General features: G+C 41.1%; 1 protein-coding gene across 1 annotated transcript; it reads right to left on the reverse strand.

Moving 5' to 3' along the window:
- SCLY (selenocysteine lyase) lies at positions 1 to 23699 on the reverse strand. Its single transcript, XM_081330096.1, has 13 exons — positions 23616 to 23699; positions 19644 to 19776; positions 18999 to 19111; positions 17974 to 18074; positions 17565 to 17751; positions 16024 to 16151; positions 14915 to 15079; positions 13642 to 13748; positions 11119 to 11155; positions 10077 to 10160; positions 9261 to 9363; positions 8621 to 8696; positions 1 to 2702 (listed from the first exon to the last, which is right to left on the reverse strand). Exons 2-13 carry the CDS (start codon positions 19739 to 19741, stop codon positions 2558 to 2560), a joined length of 1344 nt encoding a protein of 447 aa, XP_081186222.1. The 5' UTR covers positions 19742 to 19776; positions 23616 to 23699; the 3' UTR covers positions 1 to 2557.
- Between the last annotated feature and the right edge of the window lie 52 nt (positions 23700 to 23751).

The following is a 23751-nucleotide window of genomic DNA, read 5'->3' on the forward strand; positions in this document are numbered from 1 at the left end:
TTTGATTTTATTAATTCACTTTTCTCTTGTGACATTAACTCCTAAAGTGTCAAATGTACTTTAAACAGACTGGTCAAATGTATAGCAAATTTTATACTCCAATTTAAAAAACAGCAAAACTTCAACGGTAGCACTGTTACAGTGCAATTTTATCTGTTTTATGTATTCATCAATTATAGGCTACAAAAACCTGAAGAAACTTTAATTACTATTTTTCTTTCTGAATTTCCTATGTCTACATTTGCTTTTTTTTAAATGCAATTCCATATTTTAATCATTTTCTGGGTCACTTGAGATGGAATGGTTTTACCCTCAAATACAAATACAATAGCTTATACAAGTTCAATAAGCAAATAAAATTGGCAGAAGCACTATGTTATATACAAACATTTTAATCCTTTTCAATATTAATTCCTCATGACAAACTACACCGTATTCTGTATTATCGTTTGCACGTCTGAATATCTCTCCATCCATATTACCTTGCTTAGACAATCTTCTACCAACTCACAGAATTTTCTTGCTCTAATGTTTACCACTTATGATGTTCAACTTATTACCAATCACTCCAGTTTTCCTATTAGAAACATCTTAGTCCTTCATAATTAGTTTCAGTTCAATATTTTTTTGATCTATCATTCAAATTTCACAGAAAACATACAGGTTCTTAGAAAACAACACTGTACCATCTAGATGCAGATACACACGTTTTTACCTCCTACGTACTGCCTTCATCACAAACATTCCGTATAAATTTATCCATGAATGTATATAACTTTTCTTAATAAATAAATAAACCTAATGCTGGATCAGGGACAGAAATAGATGAGGGATCAAGTCAAGAGCCAGGAAAAGGAAATTGTTTCATGAGTCTTTTGCAAATCAAGAAATGTTTCATATTTGGGGTTTAAAACAAGAACCGGTCAAGCTGTCTACTAAAACAAATAATACTATGAAAGGTTAGTGAGTGACTTATACTGGAGAAATTTCCTATTAAAACCTTAGCAAGTACAATACTAAGAAACCAAACATTACCTCTTTAGCTCCTCACTATTAGCAAACAATGTTACAGTGAATGCAGTAAAAGTAAACTAAACACACAAAACAATATACCTTATTCCACTTATTCAAGCCAATTCCAGCATATTTCTGAAATTCAACACTTAAAGAAAATACACACGTATACCCAGCTGCCATTATCTCTCCTGCTGTGGGATTTTTCAAGTGATAACAGATCTCCTATTTATGATATTTATGACTTTTTATGTTTTGTAACAAACAGTGACAGTAAAATCCAGCATCTATCACAGCACCTGCTTCCTCTCAAAAGGGAATTACTGTTGTGGGTAATTCTGTCCTCTTGCCATCCATACAGAAAGGGACAACTATCTCTGATTCAGAACCCCAAAATCCAAGTTGCCTTCAGCATGATTTACTTTTCAGTTAGTTAGATTTATATCACACTTTTATTTTGCGAAGCTCAAGGCAACATGTTTAGCTACATAAAACTATAAATAACTCTGTAATGCTAAGGTAAATGGAAGGAAGCAGGCCTATATGTAACCAGTATTCTGGTTTTGTCTCTGTTATTTAATACTAACAGATGTATTATAGATTATAGATTATAGATGTCTTGTACATTCTTTCCCAGTACATATACATACATTTATTTGAGTAGAACAATTTATTATTATGCATTTCTGGGTTAAACATAGACATCTCCAAGGCAAATCCCTGATTCTTTCAAATTTAGAGATTTACTTGACCATATATGTATGCATATGTCTGGCATATACAAGTGTATATGTATATAAATGCATACACCTTCTAACTATTGTATTCATATCTATGGAGATTCTCCTTCATCCACGTCGCGATTGTCCCAAAGGTGCTTTTTCTAAAAAGCAACTGAACTTTCTTCGGTTTCTTCTTTGAAAATGTTTCACTTCTCATCCAAGAAGCTGAAGAAGAATGAAAAGTGAAACGTTTCAAAGAAAAAACAACCCCAAACTAGTCCAGTTGCTTTTGGGAAAAAGCACCTTTGGGACAAAAATGACCTGGATGATTGAGAATATCCATAGACCTGAATGAAGAAGCTTCTTGGATGAGAAGCAAATATTTTCAAAGAAAAAAAGCAAGTCCCGTTGCCTATTGGAAAAAGCACCTTTGGGACAACCATTATATTCACATTTTTCGGCTCAGGACCAACTTAAATATCCAGTAGAAATATTTCCTTGTTCTTCCTTCTGTTTGGTAAAACATGTTAAAAAGTGTAATTCACCAACTGGATTTACTAGTGCTGAACTCAAGAAAAAAATAGTGCTCATAGATGCAGACAGTGCTCCAAGGTATTCAAGAGCTGTAAACAAATTACTTGATGTTCAACAAAAATTCTGTTTCACTAAATTGATGGGAACACAATAATTCACAATATGTCAGATGTAAGTATGGCAGACAGAGTATCAGGATTATATAAGCTCACTTCCTGACATTGATGAACAGAATGTTTTGTTGTTGTTGTTGTTGTTGTTACTGTTGTTGACTGTAACTGTCCAGCCTACTGTAACTCAGCCACAGCCTGTTTCAAATCTTCTACAATCAGATCCACATCTTCTTTGCTTGTATTTCGGCCCACACTGAGGCGTATGGCATTCTGTGCAACATTATAAGGAATTCCACAGCTAAGCAGAACAGCTGAGGGCCTGAAAACAGACACAATTAAAGCAAAATATAACCTTTAACGGTATTTTTACCATAGTGGACTGAGAAGCATATAGAGAAAGGAAACAAATTAAGCAGAGCTTGTTGTCCAAAATATATTTATTTCTAAGATATTTTTGTTTTAATAGAAATTCAAATATGGTCAAATTTGTATTCTGAGGTCTACAGAATTTAACAGAAATTAAACTACACCATGCAATTCAGTAATTCTGAAATTTCTTTGTTAATCAGATTAATGTTCAATAATATATATGGATGACAAGCTAAACATTAAGGGCTTTTAACTATGGAGAAAGTGGAATTGCTATTTATTGTTATCACTTTAAAACTGATAAAAAGTTATTATATACAACACAGTTCTAATGACTTATGGAACCAACTGTAAAGGAAGGTTGTGGATTTTTAAGACTGTATGTTATTGCACAAGCTAATAACAAATTTAAACTTCAAATCTAGATCTTTATGTAGCCAAAACAGAACATATACACTTAAGAAGCCAGTATGAAAAGATTCAGAAGAATCATACCGTATATACTTGAGTATAAGCCGAATTTTTCAGCCCACTTTTTGGGCTGAAAAATTCCACTTCGGCTTATACTCCAGTCAACAAAAAAACTTACCGAGGACTTGTGCGCGGCCGAGGCTTTGGTGCTTCCGGGATCGCGCGCACCTCTCCCAAGTCACCGCCGTCCGAGACCTGCCGAAGTTTGGGGAGGTTTGGGGAGGTGCGCGCGCACCTCCCCAAACCTCCCCAAACGTCGGCAGGTCTCCGTTCCTCCGCGCCCTGCCTGCCTGCTTCTTTCCGCAGCGGAAAGAAGCAGGCAGGCAGGGCGCGGAGGAACGGTGACCTGCCGACATTTGGGGAGGTTTGGGCGCCTCCCCAAACCTCCCCAAACGTCGGCAGGTCTCCGTTCCTCCTGCCGTTTGGGGAGGTTTGGGCGCCTCCCCAAACCTCCCCAAACGTCGGCAGGTCTCCGTTCCTCCTGCCGACGTTTGGGGAGGTTTGGGCGCCTCCCCAAACCTCCCCAGGTCTCCGTTCCTCCGCGCAGACCTGCAGATGTTTGGGGAGGTTTGGGCGCCTCCCCAAACCTCCCCAGGTCTCCGTTCCTCCGCGCAGACCTGCCGACGTTTGGGGAGGTTTGGGCGCCTCCCCAAACCTCCCCAGGTCTCCGTTCCTCCTGCCGACGTTTGGGGAGGTTTGGGCACCTCCCCAAACCTCCCCAGGTCTCCGTTCCTCCGCGCAGACCTGCCGACATTTGGGGAGGTTTGGGCGCCTCCCCAAACCTCCCCAGGTCTCCGTTCCTCCTGCCGACGTTTGGGGAGGTTTGGGCGCCTCCCCAAACCTCCCCAGGTCTCCGTTCCTCCTGCCGACGTTTGGGGAGGTTTGGGCACCTCCCCAAACCTCCCCAGGTCTCCGTTCCTCCGCGCAGACCTGCCGACATTTGGGGAGGTTTGGGCGCCTCCCCAAACCTCCCCAGGTCTCCGTTCCTCCTGCCGACGTTTGGGGAGGTTTGGGCGCCTCCCCAAACCTCCCCAGGTCTCCGTTCCTCCGCGCAGACCTGCCGACGTTTGGGGAGGTTTGGGCGCCTCCCCAAACCTCCCCAAACGTCGGCAGGTCTCCGTTCCTCCTGCCGACGTTTGGGGAGGTTTGGGCGCCTCCCCAAACCTCCCCAGGTCTCCGTTCCTCCGCGCAGACCTGCCGACGTTTGGGGAGGTTTGGGCGCCTCCCCAAACCTCCCCAAACGTCGGCAGGTCTCCGTTCCTCCTGCCGACGTTTGGGGAGGTTTGGGCGCCTCCCCAAACCTCCCCAGGTCTCCGTTCCTCCGCGCAGACCTGCCGACGTTTGGGGAGGTTTGGGCGCCTCCCCAAACCTCCCCAGGTCTCCGTTCCTCCTGCCGACGTTTGGGGAAGTTTGGGCGCCTACCCAAACCTCCCCAGGTCTCCGTTCCTCCGCACAGACCTGCCGACGTTTGGGGAGGTTTGGGCGCCTCCCCAAACCTCCCCAAACGTCGCCAGGTCTCCGTTCCTCCTGCCGACGTTTGGGGAGGTTTGGGCGCTTCCCCAAACCTCCCCAGGTCTCCGTTCCTCCGCGCAGACCTGCCGACGTTTGGGGAGGTTTGGGCGCCTCCCCAAACCTCCCCAGGTCTCCGTTCCTCCTGCCGACGTTTGGGGAGGTTTGGGCGCCTACCCAAACCTCCCCAGGTCTCCGTTCCTCCGCACAGACCTGCCGACGTTTGGGGAGGTTTGGGCGCCTCCCCAAACCTCCCCAAACGTCGCCAGGTCTCCGTTCCTCCTGCCGACGTTTGGGGAGGTTTGGGCGCTTCCCCAAACCTCCCCAGGTCTCCGTTCCTCCGCGCAGACCTGCCGACGTTTGGGGAGGTTTGGGCGCCTCCCCAAACCTCCCCAAACGTCGGCAGGTCTGCGCGGAGGAACGGAGACCTGGGGAGGTTTGGGGAGGCGCCCAAACCTCCCCAAACGTTGGCAGGAGGAACGGAGACCTGGGGAGGTTTGGGGAGGCGCCCAAACCTCCCCAAACGTCGGCAGGTCTGCGCGGAGGAACGGAGACCTGGGGAGGTTTGGGGAGGCGCCCAAACCTCCCCAAACGTCGGCAGGAGGAACGGAGACCTGCCGACGTTTGGGGAGGTTTGGGGAGGCGCCCAAACCTCCCCAAACGTCGGCAGGTCTGCACGGAGGAACGGAGACCTGGGGAGGTTTGGGGAGGCGCCCAAACCTCCCCAAACGTCGGCAGGAGGAACGGAGACCTGGGGAGGTTTGGGGAGGTTTGGGGAGGCGCCCAAACCTCCCCAAACGTCGGCAGGTCTGCGCGGAGGAACGGAGACCTGGGGAGGTTTGGGGAGGTGCCCAAACCTCCCCAAACGTCGGCAGGAGGAACGGAGACCTGCCGACGTTTGGGGAGGTTTGGGGAGGCGCCCAAACCTCCCCAAACGTCGGCAGGTCTGCGCGGAGGAACGGAGACCTGGGGAGGTTTGGGGAGGCGCCCAAACCTCCCCAAACGTCGGCAGGAGGAACAGAGACCTGGGGAGGTTTGGGGAGCCGCCCAAACCTCCCCAAACGTCGGCAGGTCTGCGCAGAGGAACGGAGACCTGGGGAGGTTTGGGGAGGTGCCCAACCCTCCCCAAACGTCGGCAGGAGGAACGGAGACCTGCCGACGTTTGGGGAGGCGCCCAAACCTCCCCAAACGTCGGCAGGTCTGTGCGGAGGAACGGAGACCTGGGGAGGTTTGGGGAGGCGCCCAAACCTCCCCAAACATCGGCAGGAGGAACGGAGACCTGGGGAGGTTTGGGGAGGCGCCCAAACCTCCCCAAACGTCGGCAGGAGGAACGGAGACCTGGGGAGGTTTGGGGAGGCGCCCAAACCTCCCCAAACGTCGGCAGGTCTGCGCGGAGGAACGGAGACCTGGGGAGGTTTGGGGAGGTGCCCAAACCTCCCCAAACGTCGGCAGGAGGAACGGAGACCTGCCGACGTTTGGGGAGGCGCCCAAACCTCCCCAAACGTCGGCAGGTCTGCGCGGAGGAACGGAGACCTGGGGAGGTTTGGGGAGGCGCCCAAACCTCCCCAAACGTCGGCAGGTCTGCGCGGAGGAACGGAGACCTGCCGACGTTTGGGGAGGTTTGGGGAGGCGCCCAAACCTCCCCAAACGTCGGCAGGAGGAACGGAGACCTGCCGACGTTTGGGGAGGTTTGGGGAGGCGCCCAAACCTCCCCAAACGTCGGCAGGTCTGCGCGGAGGAACGGAGACCTGCCGACGTTTGGGGAGGTTTGGGGAGGTGCGCGCGCACCTCCCCAAACCTCCCCAAACTTCGGCAGGTCTCCGGACGGCGGCGGCTTGGGAGAGGTGCGCGCGATCCTGGAAGCACCGAAGCCTCGGCCGCGCGCAAGTCCTCGGTAAGCTCCGGGCGGTCACTTGCTTCGCGTCTCCTGAGGGAAGGGGGGGCGACTGGAGCGGGCGTGTTTCCTCGCCTGCTGGGCGCCGCGATTTGCCCGGGGAACGTGCGGGCCCCGAATGGCAGCGTGGAGCGAGGAAGCGGACAGCCAGGGCTTCCCCGAGAGCCGCGGCCACACAGGGTATTCCTGTGTATTCAGGCTTGCAAAATGGCGGATCGAGCCTCTGCTGGCGGCGGAGGCTTGCAGAACGGCGGATCGGCTTATACTCGAGTCAACAACTTTTCCCAGTTTTGGGGGGTGAAATTGGGGGTCTCGGCTTATACTCGAGTCGGCTTATACTCAAGTATATACGGTAATTGTATTTAAAAGGATGCTTTTTAAAAAATTAACCATTTTAACTACAAGAACAGATAAATTTAGATTTGATTATATTTAGCGACTATGCTATAAACTGACTGGTGAGACAAACAAATAAATAATAAACCGGATTATGGATTCAAGTATCATGAGTGGCAGCAAAGCTACTAAAATAGGTGTCTTCAGTATTGTGTAGCTACCTTATTTACATTCCGAAATGCCTATAGCAATTTTAACAATTATTCTATATATTTCAGCGTATGATTTTAAGTCTTTTGAAAAGAAAGATATAAATGCAAAGTACTTAATTTTTATACTAACCTGTAGTATCTGAAATACTGTATACAGCACACCATATGGGAAGCAAGTTACTTTTTGATACTAGGTACATCATTTTACATTTCTCTTCCTAGTCAGAACAAAAGCATTTTACAATATCCTAATTCCTTGTACTCCATTAATTATGTAGGCCATTGCCCCGAAAAGAGAGGGCTATGTGGATTTTGGAAAAGATTTGTTTACAGTGGTACAAAGCATATGCTCATCACTAGGAATAAACATATGTCAGCAAATTGATCAATTTTCATAATGGCTTTGGTAGCTAAATCAAAATACTCTTAGCTTCTGAATAGCCAATTCTTTTCCTACTTCCGCAGCATCAAGGCTGCATAATCTCTCTCTCCTCACATCTTACTCTTAAAGGCCCAGGAAAAATAATATATATAATTTAAACTGGTATCAGATCCATGGAGGAACCCAATTATGTAAATCATGTAATATTTGTTCCTATTGCATAGATAGAATAATGGACTGTGAATGGTGCTTATTTCTTGGATAATAGTATAAATCAGTGAGGAAGGGAGGCAATTACAGTGATGTAAGGGCTATAAATATTTATCATAATCCATCTGTCATGTGCCATTACTAGCTCTTAAGAATATAGCGGTTAGAATGGTTGACAAACTGCTATTTGAAAGCTTATACAGGAGGAAAAACAGATTTTCGCCAACTAACAAATACTGCACTTAATTGGATAAATGCCCTAGATATAGAACACTTATTCCCATTCTCATGAACTAATTTATTTCAAAATGTAACCTATAACTTATATATATCTTCTTACAATTCCTCATACCTTACAAAATTGACTACATATTTCCATAATACATGGAACACAATGAGCTCCTTTTATATATTGTTATATCCATGTACTATTGTTATATCCATGTACTCTATGCTATACGCTAAATAAACACTAGTTCTTAAGTAACAGAGGTCAGTGTCAATTAGTTAGCAGCACTAATATTGTTACCATGCATAGCTTGCTTGTTAAGACAAAGGTGGTAACATAATGTGAGTTGGGTATGGAGTATGGTTGCTGTGGCTCATGAAATTCCAAAGGTATGGATAAAGTGGCACAAAACACTATCAATAGTGTCTTTCTTCACAGCAGCTATAACATTACCATCACCACTCACCATAATTCTTGGGTAATATGAAAGATTGAGACCTGTTATGACTCTAAGTGGTTAATTCTTTGTAAAATACACACACACACACACACACACACACACAAAACTTCTTTACATATGCCCTCCAATTGCAGGATATCTAGTTCCACAATACTGGCTACTTACTGGTCACCCTTTTCAGAGTGGCAGGCTGCCCCAACACTGGCTAGCAAAGTCCTACAACGGGAGAGCACCAGCCAACCTACAGAAAAAACAAGATATATATCTGCTCTCTTCTCATGAAGTACCTATGGATCTAATTATGGAAGAAATACACAAAATTTGCTTGTAGTTTTGCCTATGGTATCAAGTATAACTAAGATATAAGTTTAAAAATCAATCCTTGTTCGTATTTTGGTAGAATTGGCTTCTCATGAATTTTGACCAACCAGTGTGGTTAGGACCACATATATAAAATTGCTACAACCAAATTTGAACATGCGAAATATACATTTCAAAACATGTTTCAGGGACAAAACAGCACAATGTCTTCTAATTACATAATTCATTTTAAAAATTCAAGAGAAGGAATTTTAAAAATTTGTATCTTGCATCTGTAGTTGGCATTTTCATAATGAAATTACAATGCAAATTTGACTAAGCACACAATAGCATGCTGACAACACCCTGATTTGGTCTAAGGAAGAGACATTAGTTTTAAAAGCAATTAATACTAAATGCTGTACTGATCACTAAATACAAAATCCCATAAATCAATCATAGACTAGTTCTTAAACAATAGTGCAAATATAGACATAGATGTTACCTTGTAGACCTGAGCCCAATATAGAAAAATTACAGGTGTTGCAAAGTCGTTTAGAATCTTCCAGTCGACAGTTAAAATGGATATTTTGTCTTCCAAATAGAGTCTAGAATACGAAGTAATACTTTTTATAAAATGTCAACTTATTAATACACACACACAACTATCACAGATATTGCTGAATTGAAGAAAAATATAAGTATGTTATAATTTTAGATCCATAAAGAAATAAAAATATTTATGGGTAGTATTGCCCCCTGACAGTAGAACAGCACTCACAAGATTACCTATCACCTTGCACATAGGTGTGGGAAGAATATCTGAAAGGTCTTGTGTTGCTCGAGCAGGTCAAAGTAAGACATTTGTCACCATTCTTTTAGTAATAAATTCCAAGAAAGACAATGTAAAGGGGCTTCAATGCTATTCCATTACAAAAAATGGCAGTTCTGCAATATTCATTGGGGTCAATCCAGACATGATACACGCATCTGTAGTCTGAATCAATGTGTTCCCTGTGTCATTTCTGTCCATTTGCTATTTTCAGCATTCTTGCCCTTTGCCCTGCTTCCATTTAGATTGAAAGGCATCACTGTCCCATGACTGTGTTTAGTATAGGGCAGGGGTAGGCAACCTTGGCTCTTTTATGACTCGTGACACGCTGGCTCAGGAATTCTGGGAGTTGAAGTCCACAAGTCATAAAAGAGCCAAGGTTGCCTACCCCTGGTATAGGGTAATATAGCTTTCTGATGTCATCTCCTGTTCCCATATAAAGACTGCAGAATTACGGTATATAGAAAACAGGTGGATGACTGAAATTACTTCAAGCCTTTTTTCCAGATAATCCCGAACTTTCCTCATGTGAGCTTCATATAACTCAGAGTTTTCATTCACCAATTCAGCTGCCTGCAATAGAAGGCAAGAATAACAGGTTAAATATTAGAGCCAAATTCGAAAGGAATCATTCAGTTTCCTTGTTCACCTAACCATATGATGTTTATTATCGTTAGCCAGGGTAGACAAAAAGCCAATGAATTCCTCCACAAATTCCCCCCAATTTCCCATTAAAACCCTATACCTACAAAACAATCTTAAAGATAAAAAGTAATAAAAAAATGTTGGTGTATTCTGCAGTATGGCTGTACACACTTTAAAAATAATTGGAAGAAGCCTGAAACTCTTTTTCAAGTTTCCAAAACCTACACTTTTAAAAATCAATAACAGGTAGGTCCAAAATGTTTTTTTTCTTTTTTGCAAATTATTTTCAAAACGTGCAAAGCATATTTTACATTACCCACATTCAACAATCAGAGCCATTTCCTAGGAGGGAGGTATCAGAAGAAGGCAAATGACAAAAGCACTGGTTCCTGTGGACTCCACTCCCTGCCATTTGTTTACAGACCAACTTGATGTTTTACTTTTAGTCTGATAAGCTACTTGCGCAGCTGCAGAGACTGAAAACTAAAAAACTAAAAACTAAAAATGCTAAAAAAATTTGGTGAGATTGCTTTAAGCCCTTGATTGCAACATCCTCTATTGGTATCCCACTACATGCTAAACTAACCTGAAAGTCTAAGTCTAGGTCTAGAACTTTGGGTCTCCATGCAAACACAGAAAACATTATGAAGACTTGGCTCAAGAGTCTAGAAACTAAAGAATATTTGCATTGGCTAAGCCCAAGCAAAGAAATTCAGAGAATCTGGACAGTTATCGTACCTTACTACAGTTATATGTGTGCTGCATTTAAATCTATGACTTGCTGATATCCATTTCCTCTTTTTTAAACAAATAAAGACACACTTATTCAATAAGACAGCTTTTATCCACATTGCACATTTGTATCATTTACCATTTTTAAGCCTACCTTGCCAAGACCAGCAATCATTGGAGTATTCTCAGTCCTAAAAAAAAGTAGCTTTGATTCATACACTTTAAGCTGCACAAATACAACTGTGTGAATTGTTTAACACATTACACACTTAGCATAACAACCATTGTTACAATATTTTACTAGTATTAATGTAGGAAGTAAATAAAATAAAAACTTCTAATCAGAAGATCCTCTTATTTTTCTATTTGCATTTCTCTTCCAAATATTTCCTTTGGATACCTTTTCTTGCATACTCTTAAAACCTACATATTATTCACTATAGCACAGAAGTGCAAAATGTGTGGCAGGGCGGGTGTCAGTGCTGCCTATGATTCCTCTTCCTCAGTTTCTCAGGCATCAGCCTGACCTCTACTCTTCCTAAGTGCCTATTCTCTACTGCTCTTCCAAATTCCTCTCCCTCCAGTTTCCCCTCTACTGTGCTCACTGCTGCCTCCATCATCTTTCCTACCTGCTGTTACTTCTACTTGCAGCTTCTCTTCTTTAACCTACTGTTGTGATTCAGGGTCAGCCTGTGGGTTCGGCAGTTGGGTCGGATGATTCAGAGGAGGAGGAGGGGGGTGTTGGAGACCTTGCTGAGGATAGTATTGAGGCTCCGCAGAGCCCTCAGCCAGGCCCCTCCCATCTGGTCACGACGCAGACCCAGCTGTGTGAGCCTGACAGCGTGGATGAAGATGACCCACAGCTGGCCCTGTTCAAGGACGCCCGACGCAGGAGGCAGTCAATCAGGAGTAAACAGAGGAAGGCAATGGGGCACCTCGGAAGGAGGCAGAGAGAAGCCACGCCCTGAACTGTTTAAAAGGGGAATGTGTGGGAGGGCTGGTTTGCTGAAGGCAACCGTTTGAATAGCTCCTGTTTCATGGTTCATGTTTGCTCTCTTTGCTGTTTGATGTTAATAAATTTGGCAGGCTTAGTTCCAGCCTCTTGCCATTTTGTAAAAGGGGTTGTCCCTGCCTTTTCTGCAGGGCCGGTAGTAGGCTGGTACAGAACACCTACCTGATTCCCACCTCTGTTTCCTACCTACCTAGATAACTCTCATCCTTTGTTCCTGTGATCTTTACTCATTCTCCTCAATTGTATTTGCTTCACCGCTGCCTCAGTTCAGTTCCCCTCAACCTTCTGCCATCTCAATTCATTTGATGCTCTTCTGCAACCCTTATCCTAGTGCATTTCCTTTCCTTTACAAATTTTCTCTGCCTGTTTGTTACTCTCAGCATAGCCTGCTCTCTCCTGCATTATTTATTTTTTCCCCTCTTCTTATCTTACTTGCATTTCCTTTTTCTTTAAGACAAAATCAGACAACTGGAATTCAGAAGCAGAGCACTGAAATATATAGGGATCCATCTATTTAATTTCCCATACCTTTTGATTCAGAGATTTAGAGAGAGGTGTTTTTGTGTTTGTACTGAAGAAACTATTAGCGACTTTATCAATTGGATTGAGAGAGAGATGGAGGGGGGAGAGAAAGATGAATGGATTTATGCAATGAAACTTTAATTTTTAATGATTACCATTTTTTAAACTGATTCTGTGCCATCAAGTTGTTGTTGACTCTTGGTGACAATATAGACAGACCTTCTGCAAGACAATATATCCCCTTCAGGTCTTTCCATGGCATACATGGAAGATGGGTCCATCCAGTTTACTTCTGGTCTTTGCCTTTTTTTCTCAAGACAGTTAGGTCTTTGCATAATTTGTGTAAAATGTAATAATTTCAGCTAGGTTATTTTGCCTTGAGTGAGAACTATGGATTGATTTGTTCTAGGATTCATTTGATTTGAAAAATAGAGAGAGACTGGACAACTAGCCCAGGACAACTAGCCAAATCTTGCACCACTAAAATATAAATCTCAGAACACCATCAAAATGTCACATCTGTAGAACTGCAGGCCACAAAATCAAGTGAGGTCCCTATTATCCAACCCTCAATTGTCAATTACTTTACGTGGTTTTTTCATGTGATTTTTTTTATAAAATACAAGCAAATTGTTACTATTGTATTCTCCTATGCAGTATGAAATTATGCCTTTCGAGTGGCAATAAAGTGATCATCTGTCTCCAGCATTCACTTACATTATTACTGCCCAAAATAGGTGCCTACTCGCTTTAGCTGAGCAGTTGGGATGACCTTCATAGGTATCTTGGGTGATTCCGCTGAGAATATGTGTTCTTGGCATACATTGCTTCACTGACCTCTCCCAAAATCCTCTGATCTGCCACAATGTGGAAGCATAGCAGGGTACTTTTATTTACTTGTACTTATTATTTAGTTTTACTTGCTAAATAAAAATAAATACAAATAAAATAAAATACTCCATTCCTGTTCATGATGGGTTTTGCCCCACTACCCTCTTTTAGATTACAATCCTGAACATGTCATCAAGCATGGCTACCTGCTCTTGAACCAAAGAAAGTTGTACATCCTGCTATAGTGTCACGATGCATTTGGTTGGTCTCTAACAATTCAGTTGGTACATCCATTGCTCCTGTTCACCATACCCTGGGCGAAAGCTCCATTCCTGTCCGCCTCCAAATAGCATGGGGTGAAGAGGAGTGTTCATACCAAGTCCTCGAACATATAGGGCTCCAATACGTGGGGCGTAAAACTGCAATTATAAATCACAACAGTAAAAGTAATATATAAAAGCCGAAGGCAGATAAATTATAGTTAACAGTGCAGATAAACTTTCCTGATAAGAACACTTATTGAACAGAGTAATGAGTATAGAGACTTCTTCAGCAGATAGTTGGCAGAGACATTTAAGCAAAGACAGCCATTGGCCAGAGAAGAAGAATGCACTGCAGATCCTCTATTAAGCAAGGATATTGGACTAGATGTCGTGAACAGTTTTTTTCCAACTTTATAATTTTGTCCTCCTGTAAGAATTAAGAGGAAAATGTAACAGGAGTAATGCAAAATTATAGACGTTTTATGGAGTGGAAGAAAGCATGCTTAAGAAAACTTAAGCATGTCACATTGAAGAGTCCTAAAATTCAGTGGGGGAAAAAAGATGTTACTCAAAAATTATTCCTGAGGGCCATCTACTGGAGAATCATTAATGGACCAACTAAGCTTTCTGAAGTACCATTAAAATCAAAGAATGATTCTATTCAGTCTCTGCTTGAATAATGCAATGTAGGGGAGTCAAACATCTCTCTGGGTAATCTCAGCTTTATATAGTCATTTCCCTCAATGTTCCCATTACTTCCACTTCTTGATACTACAATTGGCTAGTATCAAGTCAAACACAACAGATACTCTTGTACCTTCCTTTTTGAAAAAGAAACTTACGAAGAATTTCCTAGAGATATCACACTTAACAGAGTGTGCCGCCCTAAAGATGTGGCATAATTAAAGTCTTTATTACTACTGTTTTGCTCCTTTATATTCTGCCTACCAACATGCATAGTAAGATTATTTATAGCAGAGTTTACTGTACAGCAGGCATGTCAAACTCGCGACGCCGCGTCACGTATCGCGACTTTTCCCCCATTGCCGGTAATGGGGAGGGCACGGTTTCATCGTGAGGCATCCGGCCCACGGGCCGGCAGTTTGACATGCCTGCTGTACAGCTATTCAACAAAAGACTTTCCAACAGTATGTCACATGAGATCTGTAAGAGAATACAGTTTCCAGAAATGACAAACCAAATTAGAGGCACAGTGGCTTCTAATTTAGTAATTGAGAACTACTATTCTTGGGTATGAAATTCTCCAAAGTTCAGAAGAGGTCACAACAAGGAGATAGTAGCCCAAACAAAGAAAAATATACCTTGTGTCCTACAATAGTGAGGTAATCTGCTCCCAAGTCCTGCACATCTACTCGCCCCTTTCCAATCATCTGGGCTGCATCTGTGTGTACTAAGATCCATGGCAGACCAGAGGCCTTTCTCTTGTGGTTAATAACTTCAATCTGCTGACTGAGTTCTGAGATGGGCTGAGAGAAAAGTATCCTGTTAGGTGTCAGTAGATATAATTTTATCAAAAATACTACTTTCCCTCCCTATTAGTATTTAGTAATTCATTTTTGGAACTACTGAAATAGAAAAGATGTTGCATCAACTAATATGCTCTATCACATTGGACAAAATTCTAGTCTCTCATAATTGAGGAATAGGCTATGACTGATAGGCCTATTGTTATACTGGTATTACCATCTTTCTCCAGTCATAATTGGTGGAGCAGTGGGCTAATGCCTCCTTTAGTAACACCAGCTGCCTGCAATTAGTGCAGGTTCGCATCCCACCAGGCTCAAGGTTGACTCAGCCTTCCATCCTTCCGAGGTAGGTAAAATGAGGACCCAGATTGTTGGGGGCAATAAGCTGACTTTGTAATAATGCCGCTTGGCGGGGGCCGAAAGCCCTAATAAGCAGGCATATACATAGAATGAAGGCTATTGCTAAGCACATTGGTTTGTGCTTAAATTGTAAGCCGCCCTGAGTCTTCGGAGAAGGGCGGGATATAAATGGGATTAAAATAAAAAAATAAATAAAAATAAAATATATTGTTAACATTTGCCTGTCTCCATAATATTAGCATAACTGAATCTACCTAGTAACTTAATATTGATCTTGTCTACTTATTTAGCAAATTTTATAATAAAAACTAAGCCATAATGTATTGCTTCCTTTTCAGCAATTTAATAAACAAAAATCTAATAACCATGCTGGCAAAAATAAAGTCATTGTTGTAAAATACGGGACCAAGAACACTGGCATAAATAACAAAAAAATAAGAAATTTGAAGATATTAAATGTGAAGAGCAGCCACCCTGAAGAACCTGTTTTGACATATCTTTGGCATTAGTTCTGGAGAAATCTCAATTAATTAAAAATCTCAACTATTTTTCTTAAGTTTATGAGCTATAAATTTACAACTCACCATCACAACCCCAGTTTCGTTATTTGCTAGCATTACAGAAACTAAACACGTAGTTGGATGGATTGCTGCAACAACATCATCTACTTCCACTCGCCCGGTCACCTTTGATACTTGCACAAAAGTGGCTTCTACAAACCAGCATAAAAAGAAGAAAGTCATGCCACAGTTCAATTTTCTGAAAAGCAGTTGCTATTTTTCTTACAATAGGTTTGAAGGATTCTCCAATGGGTATCAGGTAAGTTCCAGCCAAAATGCTCAGATAACAGAGACTGCAAAATTTAGCAGTCATGAGGAAACCTAATAATTTACAGGTTTAAAGGCAGAACTTAAGGGGGAAAAGGGAACTCCACAGGAACTCAGCAACAGCTTGAAAGCAGGGTATAATTTAGGTCCTTTATTTTATAAAATATTTTGAGTTAAGAAAACACTTATAATCAATTTTTTTTAGGTGCAAGAAACCAGGAACCAAGGTTGTTCAAATGAGTTAGAAGTTTATTCCATGTTAGGTCTTTCAAGAATCTGAACTACTAATGATCAAGGCAAATTGGCGGTAGATAAGAGTCAATGGAATTCAAGGAGGGCTGGACTTAGATCTCTTACGGGCACGAAGGGACTCCAAACTGATGATGCCCTTGACACCACCCCCACCCCCACCCCCAACTCAGCCTGGTCATTTCCTACAAATCCATCTCCATATAATTAAATAAAAAAGGAGGGATACAATTCTAATAATAATTTAATCTCATAATAATGATATCACCATATCATCTTTTTAAGGTAGCCAAGTCACGAAACAGACCCCATAAAAATTACAGGAACTGTATCATTATAGGATATAATAACAGAATATTGAAAGCCTGACAGGAGTTTTCCTCTGACCTCTCTTATACCAAAGAGAATCAAAGCAAGTAATCTTCGAGTTTCTGCCTCACACCCTCTTCTTCCTAGACCAAGCTGTTTTAACTTTTTTTCTGCATTCCTTCTTCAAGTTTATAATCATTATCTTCTACATTTAATAGTCTAAGCTAGGATGTCTGAATGAAATGCATGTATTTTGCCTCCAGAGAATAAGATGGCCTTGATGGAGATAACACAGGAACTATTGTTTAGGCAAAAAGATGTGAAGTATTTTTTAAATCCAAAATAGCCAGATAACATTTGGAAGCATCTCACACAGAAACTGCCCCAATTCACCAAACTATAAGGAAGAGGGGTACAGCACAATCAGATTTGCAAGATTCCATGGATATTTTTTTTTAAAAAAACAAAGTATTTTTAACAGTTGCAGATGCATACTTGTTCCGAATACTCATCTATCCGTAAAGAAACAACAAAGGTAAACTGGGGGTGACAGACAATATCCTAAGACCATAAATGAGATAGTGAGGTAAAGAAACTCATAAGTTCATGCTCTACTAAATTTGTATTTTGTGAATGGCCATGCTCACAGTAACAGCCGTTCTGTGAAACATCCTCACCTTCATTTCAAAAGTGCCACCAAAAATGTTGATGGCCCTAGCTACAAAATGTCAATTGCTCACCAGCTTTTTGTTCCTTCACCAGGTGCTCTACAGGGAGACGAACTGAATCATGTTCAATGCAAGATATAATGATATGTGGAAGTGTCCCTAAAGTCTTTTCTTCGTGGTTTTCTCTTGTTGCAACAATACTTTGTTTGCTGCTTTTCATAAAATCCTTCACTGCAGAATGAATCACTAAGTTATTTGCCTGGAGAAAAAGAAAGAAAGAAATACAAATCAGATCAAAAAGTCATTCTGTAGGATAGAGGTAGATTTTTCTTTGAGCTAATTACTATTTTTTGCAGATTTTTCTCATCCAAAATTTCATTTCCAGAAAATAAAAATAAATCTGACTAAGCTTAGTAATTAAAAGGCATTTTAAAAAATAAAAACCATATCAAAATAGTGTTAACAACATCAAATATCTTACTTCTGTCCCTCCAGAAGTGAAAATAATGTCTTGGAACCGTCCTCCCACCATTTTAGCCAGACTTTCACGAGCTTCATTTATGATCTTCTTTGCTCTTTGACCTGTGGAGGCAAGACACAAAAATGTATCATATAAGGTAGATCCTGGGATTTTTGTTCCTCACAGTAAAAGCATGTGCATTTTAATTATGGGCTTTTCTCCCAATTGCAACTAAACATTGTACAGAGATGTCCTGGCAACACCACTTTTCAGTCCTGTACCCATGAAATTATCTTCATTTTATTTCCCAGTCCGTAAATGAGACAGGCTTAAGCTATCCTTTGTTCTACTAATGTTAAAATGGCATTTTCCTCCTTAAATAAACAACACTCAACACTAGCCACAAGGTGTGCTAAAATGCTACTTCTCTTCCCACTGTTTTGGGCAAAACATAAATTACAGCTCTGAAAGTTATCCAACCATTGTTGCCCCAAAACAGTATTAATGACACTACATTTAATAACATCCCAGTTATGGCTACAAGATGCTAACACATAGCTAATTTTGTAAAGGCTGCTGCTTTGAACTGTAAATCCCAGGTGGGGCTGATGGTTTGACTAATTTTACATACTTTTAAAAATTTATTTTATTGCTTTTTAATAACACATAAAATCTGAATGTTTGCTGTTTAATTATATGTGCATACACATGCAACACTGCCTACTATCCTACCATCTTTTCCAATCAGCCTGCCCATGTATTATTTTTTAAACAATGAAAAAATGGAGTGTTACATGTGTATGTACATATAATTTAACAGCAAACATTCTGATATAAATGTTACTAGGGCGATCTCTATTTTCCATAGTTACTACTAGAAGTGACTGGAGACTGTAATGATTCATCATTCAATGTTTCTTTTTATAAATCTTTAACTGCTACGCCAATCACCCTTCAAGATTAGAACCCCCCCCCTTTACCACTAGACATGCTTATATCCCAAAAAGATGCTTTCACAAAACACTTCCATATAATCTTGATCAGACCTGCTTCATAAGAACTGCTAGGATTGCCCCATGCTTCATACATGGCTTCTTTAACTGTCTCAATCACTTCTGGTGCCAGAGGGGTGGTTGCATTGTAATCCATATAAATTTTCCTATAGGAAATAGAATGGAAAAATGGTTATCAACAGTAAGAGGAACTGCATAGATTAATACTGTCACCTTCACACAAGGTTGCAGTGTGTATTTTGGAAAATGCTTCTTTGACAAATCTTCTCCATTGCTACCCACTTTTCCAAGCAATGACCCTATTTCACCTCCAAATGCTACAAAATTGTTTTTTTAATAATACCTCCTTTGAAAAACTGTCATAAAATTGAGGAAGTGGACTGCCTCATGAAAGCCCTTTGATACATTCATTAATTTTGAAAGCATTTTGTATATAGTTATATGACTCTGAATCAGACATTTTAAATTGGCTAATAATCTGGGTGATCTGAATATTCCAATCCAGGATAATGTTCTTGAAATGAGTTTTGCAATCCCATCCTATGCAAATTCAGTTTAAAATAAGCCCCACTGAGTTCAACAGGTTTTATTGTAAAATAAATCATACATGAAACAGCAAGACCTTAGTATTTACATTAAAGGCAAAGACCATAAGTTAGTAACAAGTAAGTTACATACCTGTTTGATGAGATATTATTTTTTCCAGTATAGTTTAATTTCTCATTGGTCTCCGTTCTTTGTTCCACTAGTACGATCTTCAAGGTGGTCTCTTCCATTCTCAGTCAGCCTCCTTGTGAAACAATGACCTGTGCTGAAACAAAAAAAATGTATCATGTGTCTATCAAGATCACAATTTCTTTCTCTGCAATGTCCTGCCAGCTGCCCAGTTCAGGTACTTGCAAAGAAGGCTAAAATTCCTTAGAAATGCCTGTAAATAGGCATGTTGGCTTCAGAAGAAAGATGCACAAAAGAATACAGTGCAGGTAGACAGAACGAAGGGCTATCTTATATGTTTGGCAGTAATTGCTTCTAGGTAACAAGTGACTGGCAAGGAATGGAGCAGAGAACACATGGCTGGGAGACCCTGAACCCAGAGGATCCATGGTCAGGGAAAGGAATCAAGGAGATCCTGAATTTGGTTGCCATTATCTTTTTATAACTTTGCTGTCAGAAAGGCATTAAGATTGCCACAGTTTATTTTCAAAACATTTGTGTCCCCAGGATCCTAGATTAAATTGACCACTAGGTGCCACCACATGACTGATTTCATCATTATTGGCAACGCTCAGAGATAGGTAGCCAGATGTTAATTTAATAATTTCAAAACTTCTCCCAAGAATTGCACTCACTGACCTTCATACTTTTGGTGACTATATATATATAGTGCATTAGTTTATTCAGGTCCTGGAGCTTAACATTTTCAGGAAGGAATATACAGAAGCTGGATATATGCAAAATATAAAAGATGGACATATACAATCCATCTTCCCTTATGCCCTCAAAATAGAGAAGTAATGTGAAATCCTTGGCATACTGTTCTCAGGGAGGGCTACAAAGACCTATTATATGACAAAATAGAGTCAATATTGGGTTAAGTGAATCAACAGTAAATCACCTGACTGTATACAAACTGTTGAAAGATGATATGGCCTCTGAGATAGCAACAGTGAAAAGAATCCATTATATTAGCAAGTTATATTGGCACATTAGTTCAAGCAGAAGCAAAAATATTTTTTTAGGTTTTTAACTAGGTATTAATTTGTATGCACAAGTTATTCAAAATCCCTCTGAATCCAGCAATCTTTTTCTGTCAAAGGTAAAACAAACATTTTACGGATACAAGTAAGGCATAAGATTAAGTAAGGCTCTCTTCTGTAATATCTCAAGCTCTGTCGCTCTGATTTAGGAGGTAGCAGAGTTATAACAATAAGAAGCCAATCATTGCTTCATTCTCAGTTTTCTCTCTTTTAAAGACATTTAATTTGTAGCCATTGACAAAGCTTATGAAAGTGAACTCCATTTTTTAGCCTAGTTTAAGACATGGGAAACTCATGACTCTCTACATATAATTAAATTATATCTCCCAGCATCCTTCAACACTGGTCATGCTATTGAAAGCTACAGTTTAACAATAACCATACTGAAATAGGGAACTTATGTAACATTTTAGTTTTGCAGGAAGGGAACTTGTATTGCCTTACTAAAATCAGCTGACATAATTAGTGCAGCATTAAGACTAAACAATGAAATGTTGTATAATATACAGAGCACTTAATTCTCATATACTTGATAGTATTTGCAGCAACTTTATATACTATCTTTTCCAATATGCTCATCCAAATCTGTCCAGTTTTCAACTTTTCCATCTTCACTCCTTTCTAATTGCTATCACTCAGCAGTTGCTTCTTGAGAGCATCACCGATTTATCAAAAATAGCTTTGGAAATGGTTGCTTCCTAAATGGCTGAGCGGGGTGTAACGTGAGTCTTTCAATAAGCAATCATCCAAAATACACCTATTAATGTCTATATCGAAGTTTAGTGCCGATCTTCAATTTCCTTAATATCCAAATATAAAGAAATGGGTAAATTAAGAAAGAGTTGGATAACAGCAGTAAAAACTTTCATTAGTCAAAACTAAATTAGCTGATTAAATATTTGACACAACATTCCAGTTCCAGTATTCTGCTGTAATTCAGTTTAAGTATCTTTAATTAAAATAATTTAATGTTTTCTTTACCTTCATCTTCCTTCTGTTTTCAAACTACAAGTCCCCTAGGAGAAGGCTCATACTTTCGGATTCCTTGAGTACGTTATTTAATAGCACATTTACTTTAAACTATTAATATATTAATATAAATAACAATCTTATATTAAGTTCAACAAATCTGTACCAAGGGTATCTTTTAAATTTTTACTTAATCTGATAATAAAGAGAAAATTGCACCAAGCAAAATGATGGCACAATATCAAAAGATAAGATTTTCTCTCCAGAAAAAAACGTAGCGCATCACTGTGTACAACATCCTAGAAAGAGAAATGGAAAAGCCGTCAATCACACAACCAAGTGAGCTTCCCACCAGGGTTAAATATCGAAGACTTCAACTAAGCGAGACAATTGTTACACAAACTTCACGACGTAACCCTTGGTGGAGCAGTGGGCTAATGCCTCCTTAAGTAACACCAGCTGCCTGCAATTAGTGCAGGTTCGCATCCCATCAGGCTCAAGGTTGACTCAGCCTTCCATCCTTCCGAGGTAGGTAAAATGAGGACCCAGATTGTTGGGGGCAATTAAGCTGACTTTGTAATAATGCCGCTTGGGGTGTGTGTGAAAGCCCTAATAAGCAGGCATATACATAGAATGAAGGCTACTGCTAAGCTTGTAAGCCGCCCTGAGTCTTCTGAGAAGGGCGGGATATAAATGGAATTAAAATAAAATTTTAATAAATAATTTTAATAAAATAAATTTTAATAAAAAATACTGAGGAAAATACTCTAAACCAGGAAATTTCAAACTTGGCCCTTTTATGATTTGGGGACTTCAACTTCCAGAATTCCTCAGCCAGCATGCCTGGCTGAGGAATTCTGGGAGTTGAAGTCCACAAGTCATAAAAGGACCAATTTTGAAGACCTCTGCTCTAAACGCAAACCAGTCCACACCCTCAAGTGATTGACTGCAATTCCAGCCATAGAAAAATTAAGCTCACACGCAGCAAGAGAAACTCTAAGCTTGTGTACAATAGAGAAGCTCTAAGCTTCTCTGGAAAAAGTGCAAAGAAGAGCAACTAAGATGATTAAAGGCCTGGAGACTAAAACATGGGAAGAACGGTTGCAGGATTTGGGTATGGCCAGTCTAGAGAAAAGAAAGACTAGGGGGGACATGATAACAGTATTCCAGTATTTGAGGGGCTGCCACAAGGAGGAGGGGGTCAATTTATTTTCCAATGCACCAGAAGGCAAAACAAGAAACAATGGATGGAAACTGACCAAAGAGAGAAGCAACCTAGAATTAAGGAGAAACTTCCTAACAGTGAAGGCAATTAATCTGTGGAACAGCTTGCATTCAGACATCCTGGGCATTCCATCATTGGAGGTTTTTAAGAAGAGACTGGATAGTCACTTGTCTGAGATGATATAAGCCTATACTATAGGGTCTCCTGCTTTGGCAGGGGGCTGGACTAGAAGACCTCCAAGGTCCCTTCCAGCTAGATTCTGATTCTAAGCACTGACATATAAGCAGAAAGAACATCAGGCGCTTACTCTAGTCCCGCCCTCGTTGGCAAGGTGATGGTGCTCCCAGAGAAGAGTTGATTGGCCAATATTCGAATCTACTCTTCGATTAACGGCAATTATGCAGATTCCCTTTGGAGGACCAGTCCATTCCCCACCGAAACCCAATTGGCTAAGAGCCTCCCTGTTTTTGTGAGTCGGCCAATTCTTTCGCCGATGAGGACGGTGCCATCTAATTTTAAATAACCTACTCCCCCCCACCCACGCGATCCCTCTTCTTTTTAACCGTGATGTCGTTTATTAACTCCCCTTACTAGATGGTGGTTATTTATTTTAAATGTGTTGTTATTCAGTCGGTTCTTTTTCCCGCTAGGGAAAAAAAACGTGGGCCTGTCAGTTTCCAAAACTCGATAGGCCCTTACCCACGCTTCGTCTCCGCTGACTAGTCAAAACGAAACGCAAGCTAGCTGCCGATTCCTGGTAGGTTAATACTGTTTCATCAGCCGCTCGTAGAAGCCTGTTTGGACCATAGAGACGGCGTGATGGAAGGAATTCCTA

Source organism: Vipera berus, assembly GCF_964194415.1.
Source record: "Vipera berus genome assembly, chromosome: 5".
NCBI lineage: Eukaryota > Metazoa > Chordata > Lepidosauria > Squamata > Viperidae > Vipera > Vipera berus.